Source organism: Protopterus annectens, chromosome 1.part2, assembly GCF_019279795.1.
Source record: "Protopterus annectens isolate FY-2018-M chromosome 1.part2, PAN1.0, whole genome shotgun sequence".
In the NCBI taxonomy this organism is placed as follows: Eukaryota; Metazoa; Chordata; order Ceratodontiformes; family Protopteridae; genus Protopterus; species Protopterus annectens.
In genome coordinates this window covers 363,358,186-363,377,834 of record NC_056727.1, presented here as the reverse complement: position 1 = coordinate 363,377,834, position 19,649 = coordinate 363,358,186, and the positions used below count along the sequence as shown (strand labels likewise).

Genomic DNA, 19,649 nt, shown 5'->3' with positions numbered 1-19,649 from the left:
AGTGACCACGAATGCCTCCCAGATAGGGGGGGGGGGGCATTATCTGAGACATGACTGTCCAAGGGACTTGGCAAGAACACGAATACCACTTGCACATCAGTGTCATAGAGATAAGAGCAGTGCTTCTGGTGTTGCAAGCATTCTAGAGCTCTCTTCCAACAGGTACAATTGCAGTACAAACGGACAATATGTCCTTAGTGTGGTACATCAACAACCAAGGTGGAACCAGATCCTACCCTCTCTGTCGATGCACATCCTCTGTGATACTGGACAGAGTAAGCAGGGCAATTCTTATGCCTCATGAGTGGTCCCTGAAACAAGAAATTGCGAACCAAATTTTTTGCAAGTGGGGCCATCCTTGCTGTGACCTCTTTGCCACATCCATTGACTCCAAATGCAGCCGCTACCTTGTTTTAATCCCCTTTCCTGGGGAGTAACCAAGGGATGCACTTGTAACCGATTGCCCCCCCCCCCGTGAAGACTTTACTCTTTTCCCCCTGTTTCTATTAATACCCAAAGTTCTCCAGAAAGCCAAATGGTTGAGTCACAGGCTAATTCTCATTGCTTCTTACTGGCCGAGTCACATATGGTTCCCCTTTCCCTTTCTATGGCACCATCTTCAGAAGGAGCCTTGGATCCTGGACCCAGTGCCAGATCTGACTCATCAGTCAGGAATGCTCCACCCCTCTCTTCAAAGCCTCAAGCTGACAGCTTAGTTACTCCACTTCCCATCTTAGCCAGGCTTCCAGAATGATCCCCAGCAGTGTGACACATTCTGATTTTGTTGCACAAGAATACAACTTGGAAACTTTATGCAAGCAAAGGGAAGAGATTTTCTTGTTGGGCTGCCAAGAACCATATAGACCCCTTTACAGCCCCTGTATCAGCAATTCTGGAATTTTTAACAGAAACCTTTAATCGGGGTGCAGCGGCAGCCATGGTATGAGTACAACTATTTGCCATTTCAAACTACCACATAGGAGACATGGGATCCAATATAATGTCCCACAGATTATGCACAGCCTTTCTGAGAGGTACATTCCTTTTAAGACCTCCCATAAGAGAGCCACCACCTCCTTGGGATCTGAATTTGGTGTTATCTTCTTTAATTCTCCCTCCATTTGAGCCAGCCTCCTCTTCCCCACTAAAGTTCTTATCTTGGAAGACAATCTTCCTAACAGCCATTACTTCCGCTAGAAGGGTTTCAGAACTACAAGCTCTGTCTATCCATCCTCCTTATTTGATCTTCCACAAAGACAGTCTCTCTCTTAGGATGAATCCTTCCTTTCTGCCAAAAGTATGTTCTGAGGCCAATTTAAGTCAGTCTGTTGAGCTACCCGTATTTTTCCCCAATCATTGCAACAGGGCAGTATACAAGCTTCACCAATTGGGTGTCCATAGGCAGTTACATTTTTACTTGGGGCAAAGGAATTAAGAAAGTCTGACCAACTGTTTATTTCATTCTTAGAAAACAGAAAAGAAACTTCAGTTTGAAAAGTAACCTTGTCAAAATGGCTTACAGACACGATTACTTATGTCTATAACTCTCAGCATAAACAGCTGCCAGGAAAAATTAGAGGTCATTCAACTAGAGCTATGTCGACTTCCACTGCCTTTTAAGCCAGGCTTCCTTTGAATTCAATTTGTGCTGCAGCTACATGGGTTAATCCTCATTCTTTTATCACTCATTACAAGGTAGATGTGGCCTCCCGGTACAGGGCATCCTTTGGTTCCACTGTTCTGAGTTTATTCCCTTGAGCCACCCGAGAAAGAAGGTGCTGGGGACGCTGTCCCAACCATCAAGAATGAAGGTGAGATAGGACAACATAACACAAAGAAGTCATGTGCTCACCATAACGTTCCATGTTTGTTGTCCATAATCTCGTCTTCATTCTTGCATCTCACCCTCCTTCCCCCTTCTTGGAGGATCGAGAGGAATTTTCTGAAATTGGTTGCAAGTTTCCTGATTCCCGTCATGCCTTAGGAATTATGGGCAGAGGACTGTGTAGTTATTATGTTAGGTTGCATAGTCTATTGATTAGTTTCTCTCAAACGAGATCTGGGTAACAGTCGCTAGGCATCTTGAGATAGGGTATAGCCTCGAGCCATTGAAAGCTCTCGAGCTTTAGTATGCGGCCGAGTCGGAACTGATGCTCTGTTCTGAACCCAGCCATCAAGAATGAAGGCAAGATTATGGACAGCAAACATGGAATGTTATGGTGAGTACGTAACTTTTTTCTTAAAAGGACTTGAGCTGAATTTATTACACAGATATAAGAGCTGAGCCTTAGTTCACTGAATTCATTGTTTATATATTGAGCACTGTTAGGGCTATTGCTGTTTATTTTTTTTTTTACACTGATTATTCTTTCTTTTGCTTGTTGCTAACATTTAACCTAGTCATTGGGAAAGCTAATATTTGTTAATCTAGCTAGGAATTGGGTATTACAGATCTATATTTTCAGTTTATAGTTAATGACCAATGTTAATTTTGATAATTCTGGAATCGTATGCTTATTTTGAATGCAGTGTTTTTTTTAAATGTATGTACTGCAGACTTATTGACTTGTTTTTAAAGCTGTAAAATGTTTTAAAATTTTAGGTATGAAACGACTGTGACACTTCTCAGACCTACTGCTCGTTTGCTCGCATTGATGTATATAGATAGAGAACCTAGCAAAATCTGGTGAGCATGTTTTTAATTTACAATACAGGTTTTGTAGTTGCATATTAAATAGTCATACTATCAGAAAAGCCACACTGAAGACAAGAACTTATTTGTGGTGTTGCTGATTGCAAAGTTGCAACATTTTTTGTGGTATTACACAGCAGAAATTGGGGAATAGTATCTATTTCAAGAAAACATAGCATCTCCCACTCAGCTAGTCTGTATATGGTGTGTTAACAGATGCAGTTGTTGTATTAGTGCCCAGTCTGTCTGTAGATACCGTGTGGATATTACAGGCAAATATCTTATTTTGGATATATGTATATAATAGAAAATGCTATTGAAATTGAAACCACTTTGGAAAAATGTTTACTACTTTGTATGTCACTGTCTGCCCAGAAGGCTTTATTACTTTGTGTCAGAACTATGATGTTTGCAGATGACATTGTGATCTGTAGTGAGAGTAGGGAACAGGTGGAGAAGACCCTGGAGAGATGGAGATATGCTCTAGAGAGAAGAGGAGTGAAGGTCAGCAGGACTAAGCTAGAGTATATGTGTGTGAATGAGAGGGAGGATAGAGGAATGGTGAGGATGCAAGGAGTAGAGGTGGCGAAGGTGGATGAGTTTAAATACTTGGGGTCAATAGTTCAGAGTAACGGTGAGTGTGGAAGAGAGGTGAAGAAGAGAGTACAGGAAGGATGGAGTGGGTGGAGAAGAGTGTCAGGAGTGATTTGTGACAGACGAGTACCTGTAAGAGTGAAAGGGAAGGTCTACAAGAGGGTAGTGAGACCAGCTATGTTATATGGGTTGGAGACAGTGGCATTGACAAAAAGGCAGGAGTTTGAGCTGGATGTGGCAGAATTAAAGATGTTAAGATTTGCACTGGGTGTGACTAGGGTGGACAGGATTAGGAATAAGTATATTAGAGGGTCAGCCCAGGTTGGAAGGTTTGGAGACAAAGCCAGAGAGGCACGATTACGTTGGTTTGGACATGTGCTGAGGAGGGATGCTGAGTATATTGGGAAAAAGATGCTAAGGATGAAGCTACCAGGTAACAGGAAAAGAGGAGGGCCTAAGATAAGGTTTATGGATGTGGTGAGAGAGGACATGCAGGTGGTTGGTGTGACAGAGCAAGATGCAGAGGACAGGAAGAAATGGAAACAGATGATCTGCTGTGGTGACCCCTAACGGGAACAGCCAAAAGAAGATGATGGTCAGAACATTAATGTGCTCTATTTTGTGATGGCATTCTAGGGGTGCAGCTGCATAGATAAAAAAAAATGTTGTTCTGCCATGTTTTATCATTTTAAATATGAGGGTGGGAGATTTTTTTTCTGAAAATTAAAGGTAACAGTAGCATGTGAATAGTGAAGTACTGCAGGAAAAGTAACATGACATTTGGGGTAGTAATTTATAGTCATTTCCATTTGTTATGCAAGTTCAGTATTTATTTTCTTTACTTAATTAACCTTTGCTAACTGGGTTAGTCCCACTAAGTTTGCCTCTTTTCAGGGGAAACCCAAAATGGTGGTTATACTGTTAGGAGAAAATTGGCCAGGACATCTGAGAACTTCCCCTACTTCTCATTGTTGTGCGTGGGACTTATTTTGCATGAGCACTTCCTGTTTCTGTTCCAGGCACGTTTGAAGAAATAAGGAAGCAGGTGGAGAGAGAAGGAGATTAAGGTGTGTTGAGAGGAGTGGAAGAGAGCCCATATTGAGGCCTGAGAATGAGTGCATGTTTCTGAGGAGATTTCAGATAAATCTGTTTGGAGTTGAGTTGGCAAATGGTAATGTATAATTACAACCCTCTAGTCTGGAGGGTTGTGGGATGATTTACTTAAAGAAATAGTAATGCACAGTTGGCCAGAAAATGAAGATGATTCCTGGGGAGACATTATGTGGAAAATGCAAAAGGAGGATGCAGAGACCATCCTGAATAGTGGTAAGATGGAAAAGAAAACATGCAGAGAAAGTAAAAACGCAAAAGGGGAGTGGCAAAAAAGAGGAAGGCAGAAGAAAATGAAAATGGAAGTATGTGGTAAGGATTCAAAGTAAAGAAGACTAAGAAATGGACAGGCATGATGTGTGGGACAATTTAATAGCTTCTTTGGGTGTTAAAGCACATGAGGTAAGTGCATTTATTCTTACTGACAAGGAGACATGTTAAAATTATTTCTAAGACTTTTTTTTTCAAAGGAAAATGTTCTTGGAAAATATGAAAGAATGTAACCCAAGTAATCTTTATGTGATAAAAGCATGCAACAGAGAAACAAAAAATAAAATTCTCTTGCAATTTCGAACAGAGGTGGAAAGAGAGACTTAAAGGACATTTGAAAACGTTATGTAAAGAAGTACTGTACATTGCAAAAGTTTTTGATAAAAGGGTTGTAATATTGTTAAAAATTGAAAGAGAAAAAAATTGTACATATAGCAATCATAGTAAATGTGGAGAGTGGTAGGGGTGCCGTAAAATACTGGGGGTAATCGAAAACATTTTTGTGGAAATTGACATTTGATAAGTAACTGCGATAAAAGAAAATGTTATATTTGTGGAGAAATGGGGCATGATGCATATAAATGTGAATTGAAAGTTTTTTAAGTGTAACATAATTGGACATTTATAGATGGATTGCTAAAATGAAAATGAGTAAAGAAAAAGGAGAAGAAAGTAAATAAAGAAGAGATTTTTAGAAGTAGTAGAAACAAGAAAAATTAGATGAGAAACAGAGAATATAGAAGTTTCTTAAGTGATGACATTGGGAGATGGTAAAAGAGAAAAACAATTCTATTGGTAAAAGGGTAAAAAGACAGAACATTTTAAAGGGAAAAGTATGGAAAAAAATGATTGGATGAAAAAGAATATAAACTGCTAATAGTTAGGGTTGGTGTAGTGGTTAAGGTGTTTGATTCACGTACACAGGGTGGTGTTTGATTCTCACCTTTGGGATGGAAGTTGGATAGGCTTCTAATGACCTATTAAGGCAGCTAGGAGTAATTAGCTATGAACTTATGAAACTATGAAGCTAATGAAAAGGGAAAATGAAAATATGAGTGTTTTCTGTAAATGTGCATAGTATTAAACTATAGTAAGAAGAATAGGGATTTTGGAGTTGTGTAATACAGGTGATGTAAATATAATTAGAAGACACGATGTTTAACAAAGAAAGGTTACAAACGGAGAAACTGTGGGGATGAAAGATGATCTGGAATTTGGGAAATGAGAGATTTTCTGGAATAGCCGTATTCTGTAGAAATATAGTAAGGATATTAGATCTAACTTTAGCAAAAATGGGAAGATTAACCATTGTAAATTTAAAGTGGGAAGAACAGGTATATAGAATTGTAACACTGCATGCTTAGACTAATGTTAAATAAAGGGAAATTTATTTCAACAGATTCTAGACTATGTAGTAATAAATATGAATAGTGTAATAACAGCAGTGTTTAATTGTAATTTAAGAGGTAAACGTAAAAAGAAATGAAATGAGCTAAGAAAAATGTTATTTTTAAAATGTGTTATGTTAAAACTTTGGGACAAATATATAGACTTACGAAAGGAGTATGTATAGAACTGAAGAATATTTTATAGTATAGGAAGGTTTAGTTATAATAGAAGGGAAGGCAGTTGAAACGATGTTTTGATTATCTTGCAATATAGCTAGAGATAAAGTTAAACAAGGAATACATAAAAATAGGCAAATGAATAAAAGAGATAAACGAGAAAGCATGGAATGAAGAAGGGAATTAGTAATATAGTTATTTAAAGATCATCTTATGAGAACATTTTAATAAAAATTGGTCTGAGTGGCGGATGATTACAGTGGCCGTATGATGTGAGAAAAGTAGAGAAAGAAGAATGTAAGAGCTTAAATGAAGCATTGGATGATTTAGAACATGTTGATAGTACTTGACAAAGAAAAATAATTATATGAAAGAAATCATGAAAAAGTATAATTGTTATATAAGCTAAGATATTTTTAACAAGGAAAAAGCAAAGTAGTATTGGGTTACTTTAGCAGATTAGTAAAGGAAGATTGTAATGTAATGAGGGAAATAAAAAATGTAAAAGGAAAACATAGAACTGAAAAGATTATGAATAGTGTAGTGCAGTATATACACGAAATGTAAAGAAAAAGAGAAGGTAGTGAAAAATGTGAAAAGTGAAGTTAACAGGAAAAGAAAATAAGGAGTTAGAAAAGGAAATTTTTTTATATGAGCTAGACAAAGTATTAGGACAAGTTAATATAGATTTGGTTGCAGGACCAGATAGATAAGGTATGAAATGTATAAAAACAAATTAAGGGATTGACAAAAAAAAAAGTTTTTGAATGAATTGTTTAATGAAGGGTTTATTTTTAAAGAATTATGTAGTGGAATACTTAAATTCATATGGAAGAAGGAAGATCAAAGACAATTAAAGACTGGAGAGCAGTAGTATTGAGTAAAGATTATAAAATCTTTATGAAAATAATACAAAAGAGATTTTAAACCAAAATGGAAAATATGGAAGATGGTGTATATAGTATAAAGGGGAATGGTAAGAATTATTAATGATGAAAATGTGGATAATATGAGTAGAAAATAAGTGAAAATCAAGATAGGAGACGTTAAGGCATTTGATACAACTAGACATGAAATCTTATGGGTAATAATGAAAGAATATAAGTGAGAAAGTTAGGAAATTGTGTGTGTTGTTGTTGTATAGTAATAATAAAGTAAAAATGCTTGTACATGACTGGTTAAGCCAAGATATGCATATGCAGAGTAGCATAAGACAGGGATGCCCAGTGAGCTGTCTACTCAGTTATGAATGTGATAGTATGTGAAATTACAAAATGAAGAAGGTGGTGTATAAACACCCGATGGGTTAGGAATTCTAATTCTGTCAACATATGCAAATATTATAATAAGTGCAAAACAGAAAGTTTGGATAATAGTAGTAGTTTAGACATATGAGTGTCTGGAAGTGATGGGGGTAGCTTTAAATAAAGAGAAAAGTAAATTTGGGTGCTGTGAAGATAGGGGTATATATTTTATAATGAATGAAATTTATGTGTTGGGTATAGATTTTGGGAATAAAGATGTAAGCAGAATTCATTGAGGAAAAGCAGTAGAATAAATTAAACTTGCATTTTCTGGAGAGTATAAATTCAGAAAAAAGCCTTATTTGATAAATTCAGTACTGATGGGAAAAATGGCATGCTTAGCAAGTGTATTTATGCTGCCAGCAGTATTTGAAAATGAATTATTGCTAATATTTTTTTCATTTATATAGGGTTCTAGATTAAACCCAGTAAAAAGAGGAGTTTTGTATATAACTAGAGGAAGGAGGTTTAGACTTGATTAACCCAGTGGTATATGCTGCTTCATTAAATTTGTACAAAGTGTTAAGGTGGATAAATGAAAAAAAGATGAGAAATAAGTAGTAAAACTGTATAAACAGAGGTACTATAAATTTTAGGCATTTGGAAAAGAGTAGAAGAAAAAGATTGTATAAATGAAGAAAGAAAATGTTACCAAGAAAATATTTTTATAGAAAATAAAAATGTATGATATAGAAAAAGAAAAGTATGGTGCAATAATATAATGATAGAACATTGCAATGTAAAACCGTAGGAATATCTAACGGATGAAAAAAAGCTTCAAGAATAAGAAGCAAATTGTGTAATCAGAAAGTACAGTGTCAAGATTTTTCTTGTGGACTGGAAATAACATAAATTACCATTAAAAAGAAATGTGTCATATAAAAAGTGATGGAAACTGTTTACATTGTCAAGAAGAAACTACTGAAATTTTTTTTTTAATGTAAAAGCGTAAAAAACTTATGGGGGAAACTAAAGATTTTTTTCAAAGATAAAAAGGTGGATACAATAAACATGGATATTATAAGAATAGAAGTAAAGAATATATTAAGAATAGTTATTTTATGTTGAGTTGTAAGGCTTGAAAGAATAAATGTATATTATGTTTAATGGTAAATGGATTTTAGCAATAAGTAAAATCAGATGGTTATGGAAAAATAGTGGGGGTCTAATAGGGATGAAAATTTAGTATGATTGCAAGGAGAGTTATGAATGTATAAATATGTTTGTGTTATCTGTATATTTGTACATTTGTACTTATTTGCAAGCATGCTGTGAATAAGAGTTCTTTTTATATATAAATGAAGGATCCCTGTGCTTTTTGATAGTTGCTATGGAAACTTTTGCTTCCACCTGAGCTGCCACCAACTCAAGCAGATGAGCCTTGGTTGAACGTTTCATACAAATGACAGGCTCGGGAGAGCAGCACCCTCATTATGTTGTACTACAGTGTCAGTAATTGATCTGCCTGGTGTAGGAATAGAACCCACAGCCTTCTGTAACAAAAGTAAATGTGCTACCTGTTGCGCCACTGACACTGCATTCACAGAATTGCAGACATGTAAAAAAAAAAAAAAAAAAGGTGTCGCTTTCTTTCATTGAACTGCACACATGAAGGTGGAGTTTGTGCTCTAATTACTGTTCCTTGTATACAGGATTAGATTTGGACTGTAGCGTTATTTGAATTGTAAATCATCTTTTCTAAAAAAAAAAAAAAAAAAAATTGTTTGGCTTCACACTTGTAAGTTTATCTTACAGCCCTAACAGTCTTAAGGTGTTAATCAGATTAATTTTTACCTCCATTTTTAAAACCAAGTGTGAGAAGAGCCCCCTTCCAGTTACTGGAATATTTAGTCTGTAGTTTCTGTTTTATTTATTTCTATGCATATTTTTTTGTCTGCTTCGACCTGTTGACCATCCGCCATCCATTATCCTATCAGTCCATTCTTTTCCCTTGGGGGGCAGCCAGTTGCAGAGACAATTGTTCACATAGTTATGGGGAGGGTTCTCTTCAACCTGTCCCTACCCTTTGATGGCTGACTTGGGCACCCACATTACCACAAGGGATTACTGTACCCCCCCCCCAAGCATGTGAGAACTTCACCCATAATACTAATGAGGACTGCCTTCACCATCTTGTTAGGCCAAGCTGTTTTCTGCAGTTACAGGTTTTTTTTTACAAACCTTGAAACATCCACTGAACCGCCAATTCCTTCTCAAAGTAGGTGAGCTGGCATTTGCCCCGACTCCTGCCCATCCATGTCTGCCTTTGCTGGTTATCAGGACTTTATCCTTCTGTGCCACAGAGCTGAGTGTAGTATGTTATTGGGAAAGATAGTGTCTGACTACCTTTTTAAACTGCTGCATTTGTCACATTCGTTTCCCATGCTTCCTGGCCTCTCGAATTGGATAAAAGGAACTTTAATGCATTTTCATCATAATGTGTGTTGCTTTAAAACTGCACAAGCTTTTTTATTTATCATTTTTGGTTCCGTCCTCTTCTCCAGTTTGTATAAAGCAGAAAAATAGGAAAAAGGAGGAAAAAGCACATATAGTTATGCGAAACTCAGGAGATGATGTGGCTCAGTAATTAATGGCAAATATAGGAAGAGATGAAATAAAAAAAAGCAGTGATGTATAATCAGTCAACAGGAAAGTCTCCAGAAACTGACAGTGTTACCCCGGAAATTTGGAAGTTATGAGGTAAGAAAGTGAAAGACTTTGTTTACCAATATTTTAAAAAGGATGGAAGGGTAACAGCATTTTGAAAGAAAGCTCTGGTTATGCATTAATCACACAGGGTAAAAACCCTTCTGATCTGGCTTCATACAACCTTCTTCGATTTTAAACCATAATTATAAAGCGTTTACGTTTATACTAGCTAAGAGAATAGAAAAGAGATTATCAAAGTTCGCACAGATCATTACAGGTTTGTGCAGGGGAGACTAACACTTGATGACATTAATAGAGCAGTGATGATATAGAAGAAAGTGGAGTGTAAGAATACACAGCTCTTGCTGGTGAGTATTGATGCAGGAAAAATGTTTAGAAATAGTTAGGATTTTGACTAGAGTAGTGGTAGCATTTTTGTTCCCCGATATAATACTAGGGTTAATATGGAGGGTACACAAGGGGTCACAGGCAAGAATTAAAGTGGAAAGGTTATTTTCTGACAAACTGTGTTTGAACAGAAGACCCAGGCAGGGGTGTCCTCTTTACCTTATGTTATTGTCTTTACATTTAGAACCATTAGGAAAGAAAAGAAGGAATTCACAAATTTAAGGCTATAACTGTTATGGTAATCAGAAAGTTAGCTTTATTTCTAAATTATGATATTTTGTACTTTATAAATCCAGAAAAGGACATTTTGGTGGTTTAGAATAATTTGAGTCCGGTTCAGATCTTTTTGGGATCTGATTAAATGAGGAACTAAAACCTGTAACTTATGTGGCTAATTAGTTTGCACATTAAATAGCACTACTATAAAATCTTAGCACAGTCTAACATAGTCTAGTGCCAAACTCCAGAGACTACCCAAGGAGACCACTTTATAACTCAGTCCACAACCTGCAGTAACCCAACTGAATACAGGTTCGAACAACACGTATATGCAATTTTCAAATGTCTCCATAGCCTGCTTGGTAGATGCAGACATCCTGAGACAATGTAGTAATTATCTCATGTTCACAATAATCATTTAAAGTTTTTTTTTTTTTTTTTTTAAGGACTGTATGTGAGAAATGTGCATACACAATTTCACGGGCGGTAAAAAATCTTGCATGCAAACAAGGTTGTCAAGAACACACACACACTACATCTACCACAGTGTCCGCCACACACATGTAGTCCTATACTGAGGGACTAAAAAGCAATCTTCCCAAACCTCAGAGACCTCTTAAGCCTATAAATGGCAACACCTACCCTCAGCAATCCCTAAAGCACTCACCGAAAGCAACACCAAACACCACTTGTACTCTTACACCCACTGGAGCCCCAAGAGCAAAGCCCATAAGGCAAGCCTACTTTTACACCCACTGGAGCCCCAAGAGCAAAGCCCATAAGGCAAGCCAAAACATTACCAAGGATTCTCTTGTCATAGGAGACTCCATCACGTGACACACGGATGCCTCCTCACCAGACTGAACAAACGGACAATGGTTAGCTGCTTATCTGATGCCAGATTCTGACAAGTTGCACATGTACTCAAGACACTACACAACAGGTACCAGCATGATTCTGTCATGGTACATATGGGCTTTAATGACCCGAGACCTATTTCCCTGGAGTATTTGAAGAGAAACATTATTGATCTTTCTGAGTGTGTCTTAGGCGTGTATGTGGCTTGCGTTGAGCAGCATTCTAGCTTCACCAGTGATGATGCCACAGTATGAACAAAAAATGATTGACTTCAATAATTGGCTTAGTTTCTGGTGTCTTTCCATGGGGGTTCAATATTAGCATGGAAGGACATGGCTAACAGAACCATGTTGCTTTGCAAAGGATGATCTTCTTCTGTCTCTCCCAGGCTTTTGAATATTGGCTAAAACATTACCCACCTCATTAGAGCCTTTTTTAGCCACTGCTAAATTGACAAACCTACCGATATAGCAAATAAAACCCAAGGAAACCTAGAAGTATTACTGCTCAGTGCTGGGAGCCTAAACAAAAAACTCCTACAAGCTGTTGTCACTCTGAAGAATATAGATATCTCTGCCGTTACGGGACATTGTTTAAATTCTCAAAGTACTCTGGCAGTGTAAGGCTTCAGTGCATTCCACACATTTAGACCATCAGCTGCACAGACACAGATAAAAGGTGGAGGAGTCTCAATTTATGTTGGCAACAAGCATAACTCTGGTTAAACAGGTTGATGCCATGGAATGTTCAATGTGAAAATCACCATAGACCAAGTCACGTACCACATACTAGCAAGCTATGTCTTGCCATCTGTCCATAGAATCCCAATGCCTGTACCTAGACTTACTGGAGACACGCAGCATTAAACAAAGTACCCTGTTCAAGGAAGACTTAACTACGTCTCTATAGACTGGAAAAAACTACACTGCTTCGTACTTGTAACTATTCCTGGACCTGACACAAGTACTCTTGACCAGATGGTGTGCTCACCCACCAGAGAGTCAGACATACTGGGCCTGGTGCTCACCAATATTGGACAGTGCTGCACCCCCCACCAGTGTCACCTCCCTACTGGTGAGGTCAAATCACAAAGCTGTCTCCTTAAAAATAAATATAAACTTGGGTACCCAGCAAACCCTGTAACAATTAGGAGCTATTCCAAGGCAAACTACTTCCTCTTCAGCAATAGTTTGTCAAAATTCAATGCCTCTTCCAATCCTAAGTTCATAGCAACCTATGTAGAATTGTTCAGAGACCCTGTACAACCATGTATATGGCTGTATAGAGGCTAATGTACCTACTGTAAACTGGGAGCCTTAATTGACTCTCCGGCCGACACGGACATCCTCCCAAAAGGCCTTACTGAGACAGACACCTGGTGTCAAAGTCATGGCCTCAAACTAAATGCCAAAAAATGCATAGTCATCCCGTTTGGGAAAAACAAAACACCCACGAATTACCACATAGGCGGCAGCCCCCTTAATACAGAAGAGGTAATAAGAGATCTGGGGATCCAGGTAGATAGTAATCTCTCCTTTGACAATCATATTGCCAAAGTAGTTAGGAAATCCTTCTATGCGGCCTAAGGGGTTCGCATCTAGAAATAGAGGTTATAGTGCCCCTCTACTCGTCACTCATCAGACCCATCATAGAGTACAATGCCCCATTTGGGATGTACCTCACAAGACACTTCCAACAGCTTGAAAGACCACAAAAGCACCTCGCCAAGAGGATTACTGGCCTCAAACATATGTCCTATGCAGCCCGACTGAAAAAACTCCAGCTGTACTCAGTGGCATATCGCTTACTCAGAGGTGATCTCTGCCTGGCTTACAAAGCCATGTCCAACTCAGAATTGATGGACATGCTCCACCTAAAGAAATCCAAGTCACTGCGAGCCACGCGCTCTAGTGAGCTAAACCTCACCTCTGTATGCACGCGACCTAAATGGGATGATACTGAGCATAGGATAACCGCTTCTAACATTGCTGTCACCATGCTGTCATTTACAGTAGCCAGAATATTTATTTACGTTTTAAACGAACTTGTGTGTGTGTGTATATCGGAAGAGGTACTGCTTGCTTCTTAGTAAAAAGTTTAATGTTTATACATGATTATGAATGGACAACACGTGATGATGGTACTGTTACTTAAAGTAGATGAAGATGATTTTCAACACACTTTCATCTAAGAAGCGATTCAGCCTAATGAAAGAGCAGTTACTTGCCAGATTGGCTCTCATGTGTTTGATACTAACTAAAGTTCAGGTTATGTTTTCTTTTTACTCATTTGGGGCATTAGGTGATGCTGTGTTTTATACTGCAGTTTTGAGAGTAAAGTAAAGACTGTCTGCAAAAATGCATGTACGCGTTTACTTGAAAGCCGTAGTAGGCAAGTAAAAACTTGGTATGTTGGAGCATATTAAAAGTGTATATTTTACATGCATATGTAACTTTGATTTGCTGACTGCTTATTTTGTTAGCTGTGATGTTTTCCAGTAGTATGGCAAAACAAGAACAAAAAAAAATAATACGCGTGGGAATGGGAGGTTGGCATAATGGTTATGGTGTTTACCTTACAAACATAAGGTGCAGGGTTTGATTCTCACATGGGGTAATTGGCTAGGCTGAAAATGGCCCACAAGGGCAGTTAGCCTAGTACTAATCTATGAACCTATGAACCTATCTATAAAAATAAATAGAACATGCTGAAGGGATCGATTCCTGTCACAGAGACTCCCCATGCTTTGGAACAAAATTTCTAACTACATTAGGCAGAGCCCCTCACTAACACTCTTCAAGAGAAGCCTTGACGAGTGGATGGGTAACAGAAAGTATACCCCTGGGATCACTTCTTTGGCTCTGCCTGACAGAGGCTCAGTTAATTAATCAATGGGGTGGTGAAAGCCGACATACTCTGGCTAGGCTTATAAATGCCCTTGGGCAGATAGCCTAGTACCTACCTATGAACCTATAACTAGAAGTAAGCCCAAAACAAACCATGCTTGTGGAATCCTAACCTTAATAGGGTGTAGAGGAAACGTCATGGCTAGGATCAGGAAGAGCAACTCCCATAATGATAGGAGTTCTCTAATTAAACTAAGCAATAAACTCTGAGGGCTAAGTCCAACAAGACCAATTATGAGTTCAAGAAAGACTTGCAGACTAAAGGCAATCACAAGACATTCTACAACTATGTCCAAAACCTCAAAGGCAGTACACATCAGTAAGCCAAACTGGTCGGCAGTGGGGCTACCTTCATTGAGCAAAGTGACATAGTGAATTTGCATGCTAACAAATTCAGCTAAAACTTCACCCCCAGTCTCCTCCCCACCTCCCACCATAAAATACCTACTAGCATAATCCTCCCCAAATATTGGTAGGGAGCAAAAACACAGCCTCAGTTGACCCCGGCAAGATGCCTCCTTAAATAACTTCAAATTTGACCTTTCAGGGCGACTGGAGAGTCGCTTTTAAACTATAACCTAAAAACAGGTTTTGTGGCATGAGAATGGAGGACACCAGTGGTTAATCCCACTCCACAAGGGGGGAAATTATTAGCTGATTCTGCAAACTACAGACCGATTAGCTAGTCTAATGCAAAGCCATAGAACCAATTATTATGGAAATGATCAACATGAGGCCTAGGCAACCTTCAGACACTGGACCCAACCCAGTTTGGCTTTGTCAAGGGGAGATCATGCCAACTAAATCTGGTTGACTTTGAAAAGGTCACCAAGAAAATGGATGACGGAAAAACTGTGCGTACTACTACCAGAACCTAGCTTAAGGCATTCCATACAATACCCCACTCTGATATAGTTGTCAGATTCCACAAACTGGGCATAAACCTCCTACATAACTTGCTGGATTGCCAGCTGGCTCACAGACAGGTCCAAGGAAGTCAGGATTGGTGATACCACCTCTACAAAGAGATTGGTCCCCAGCAGGGTACCTCACGGCTCTGTGCTGGGACTGCTTGTATTTGGTCTCTACTTCTCGGAGGTAAAGGCTAATGACAAGGGCCTTTGTCTGACCAAGTTAAGGAATAACTGCAAATTGGGAGCTATTATAGCTTTTCCATGACACAAACATCTTACAAGAGAGTCTAACTTGGACAAATGACTGGTGCCAAAGTCGCAGACTAAAACTAAATGTAAAGGTAAGCATTTATAGTGCCTTTTGAGGAAACTGTTACCCATGGGAATTACTCCATTGATAAGACATTCCTAAGAGTTGAAATGGTAGTCAGGAATCTGGGGACATATGTAGACAGTAATCTGGCCTTTGACCAGCATATGGCCAAGGTAGTAAGAAAATCATTCTGTTTTGCCCAACTTTAAGGGCATGGCATCCAGGTCCTAGGAAATGAGTGCCTCTTTATTTAGCCCTCATCAGACCTATCATTGAATATAATGCCCCCTTTAGCATGTACCTGACCAGACATCTGCAACAATTGGAACACTGACAATGGTTCCTTACCATGAAAATCCAAGGTATAAGCACATTGTCTTATACACACCTCCTTAGAGACCTATCTCTATATTCCCTGTGCTTCAGGTAACGGAGAGGTGATATATGCTTGGCATACAAAGCATCCTCCGATCCAGCCTTGATGGACCTTTTGCACATCTGCAAAACAAACAACATCAGAACCACTAGATGCAAGAATTTTACATTTTGGTTGTGACATAAATAAGACCTGTTGGTGAGACAGATGTGCCTGAGAGGATCTCCATGCTCTGGAGCAAGCTCCCAATCCATGTGAAGTGGAGTCCATCCCTAACCCAATTTTTAGCATAACCTTGACCAATGGATGGTAAATCGGAAATTCACCCCCTGGTGTGGCCCCATATCTCTGATGGAGGCAGAGAGTAATGCCCAAACTAACATAACTCCATATAACCTCTAAAACTTGTACCATACCCCCGCCTAATAAACACTCATGATAGGGACGCAATTGGGTTGGATTGCATGGCTGGGCTTATAAAGGCCTGGTGGTCATTAGCCTGGTTTATATCTATAAAGATAACATTATCTATAGGGATACACATAAATTGGTTCAGCAATCCCAATACTTACAGGGACGTGATAAGATGGAGTATTTAGGTATATGTATTAAATGGGTTCTCTTCTAGCCATTAAGGAAATGTTGGAAGAGATCTGACAGAAGGTATTTAAAAAAAACTGAGAAACTGGAAACCCCTTATTGTTAATAGTACGGTACAAGCAGTGAAATGTTTTGTGTCTCTAGTTCTATTTACAGGTCGGGTGTATTTTTATCAATCAATGGAGAAGTAGATGACTTTAATTATTGATCAATTTTTAACCCAATAAAGAGTTGAAAGAATTTATTTTGGAGAAGAAGAAAGTAATGGTTAATTGGGATCATTTTTTTCTCTTGGAGTAAGGTTATTAAGGTTACCCTATTTGAAGGGTACTTTAAAGTTCAGCAGTTAAGGCATATATACACAACTCTAGCAGAAGATTTTAAATTAAAATGGAAAAGGATGATGCTGAAATGGAGAAGGGAGAAAAAAAAACAGAATTATGGGTGCAAGTCCTATAAGAGAATAGTAGCAACTACATAGAATGTTGCGTTTGTGAAGTGGCATTAACTGTTCCAAGAGCTAAGCAAGCATAAGAATGAAAGAGATTTTGCCAATAGGGATGTCTGCAAGTAAGTGAACAGAAGACGGGCAAGAGGGGACTGGAATTTACTGGCAGGAAATTAATAAAGGAACCTTATTCAGTAGGAAAGGTAATTCACTGGGATGAGGCTACACAGCTGTTTTGGACTTTATGGTAGAGACTCCTTCCCTATTAGGGAGTGATAACTAGATATAGGCAAAGAGAAGGAGGTGGGAGTGTTAGTGAAGGACCACCTCTGGTAGAGTTTTTAATTGAGTCCAAAACAGGTGGTGCTGTTAAATGGATAATTATTAGAGTGTATAAAATAATGAAGGATAACTAAGTATCAGTGAGAGGAGATTAGAAAATATTTGAAAAGGAGAGCAGTTTACAAAGGAACAATGAAAATGAAGCTGTATGGCTTCCAAGTGTGCAACAAAACTCCAGAAGGTTTAGGGTATTTGGATGGAAGTGCTTTTTGTATAGGAAATGTTACCTTGCGTAAACATCAGAGGATTTCTCCTCTGGTAGATGCAAATACTGGAGATGTAGCTGAGAAAAGAGAAGTAATTGGGAACAGGTGTTTGGGGAATGTAATGAGTTGGCATATTCTGAAAATTCCCTTCAGAGTACCTTAACAGAAGTGTTTGGGGAACAAATGGTAGTACCTTAGACAATCGTTCTTTTGAACTAAAGTTTAATGCTGTTGACTGAAAACTGAAATCAAAATCTATATCAGCAGTAATGGAAGTTTTAAATGCTGTAAAGGAGATAAAAGAACTGGAGGACAAGATTTAGAAAAAGGAAGGAGCAAATTTCATAGAAAAGAATCAAAACGTGTGAACATTACTTGCAGAATGATGATCAGGAGGAAGAGTGGGGTTTAAGGGAAAAGCAGGAATTGAGAATTTATGTAATGATCCCATGTTGTCTGCTCTATCTGCATTAAACCTGTGGGACTTTGGCTCCAGCAGCAGCCAATGTCAAAGTTGTTTGCTTGCTTGGCTTTGCCTCCTTTACCCATAAAAACGTCAGATTTGGTTTGCCACCATCCAGGTCAGCAGCTTGTTCTTTACTTTGCTTTGCTTTGTATATCCTTTGTGTTATTACTAATGTAGCACTTTTTCTTCCTAAAATGTACTCCCTTATCCTGTATTACTGTTAAGATAGCTTGTGTGTGTGGTAGGTAGATAGGTAGGCAGATAGATGGGTAGTTTTTAGTGATTGTAATTACTCTGTTTATTTTTTCCGTTAGTGCTTCCTACCTTTTTAAGACCTTTCTCTTGTGTCTTTGTCAGCATTCCTGTAGTTTAGTGAGCAAGTGTAGTGCTTTTTAGTGTTTGTACTTGAGTGTTTACTGTGGTTTGACCATAGATAAAGGTTTTAAGAAATGTTTGATCTGCGGGCACCAATTGCCATTGCAGGATACATACCTTAAGTGCATGTATTGTTTGGGGCCTTTAAACCTGGACTCTTGAGTGTTCAATTTGTGAGGGGTTTGGGTCTAGGACTTGTTATCTCTAGGTCTTTTGGTGCTTCTCCCTCTGATACTAGGGCTGCATCTGAGAAGCATTATCCATGGGGCGCCCAAGTCTTTGGAGATTGAAAGAAATCATCTTCATTTGTCCTCTACCGTCATGCTTGGATTCACTAGATCTGAAGATCCCACAGCCTTCAGGTTCCCCTACTGCCTCAGCACCGACATTGGTTGCAACTCCTTGGAGCAAATTTCTGTTGATGCCTTCGACCAGTAAGGCTTTCTCTGCCTCCAAGTCTTCCAAGCCCCTTCCTACTTAAAGCAGAGTCCATCTGGTAAAGCAGTTTCCCCTTCTGTCCTTCCACGCCACCAGAGCCATTGCTGGGGTCTTCCCCCTCCCTGCCCTGGTTCAGAGCTTCTGTGGCTCGAGTCTGACAGGTTCATCTTCCTCCTAAAGGCCTTTCAAATCTTCATCGGTGGCATCATCCATACAGTCATCGGGGTCAGTGGGCAGCATCAAGACTTCAGATTTGGAGCATTTCATGAGGCCTTTTTTATAGGCTCAGATGCAACTGGGAGCATGAACCATTGACAGGCCTCGTTGATTTGCCAGCGATACCCTCCACATGTTACTACTGGGATTCTGGATCCTGGCCAAGGCACTTGCCTCCCCCATTGTGCCTTTTTTAGGCAATGTCCCAAAGACAAATCTTCGACATAAAAGATCTGTCAAAAAACAAATTGAAGGTCGTGCTGCTAAACGGTAGGAGCCTTAACCTGAAAATGGAGGCTCTCCTTGTACTGGAAGATGCCGATGTCTATGCGGTTACAGAAACCTGGTTCAGAGCTGTGGAGAACACCCCTACCTTACAA

At 38.8% G+C, this 19,649-nt stretch overlaps 1 protein-coding gene across 1 annotated transcript in view; it reads left to right on the top strand.

Moving 5' to 3' along the window:
- The window catches only part of TRMT6 (tRNA methyltransferase 6 non-catalytic subunit), a 742,618-nt gene that overhangs the window by 301,945 nt on the left and 421,024 nt on the right, over positions 1-19,649 (top strand). Inside the window, exon 7 of the mRNA XM_044056438.1 lies at positions 2,603-2,686. Coding sequence (XP_043912373.1) covers positions 2,603-2,686 — 84 coding nt within the window. The remainder of the gene's footprint in view (positions 1-2,602; positions 2,687-19,649) is intronic.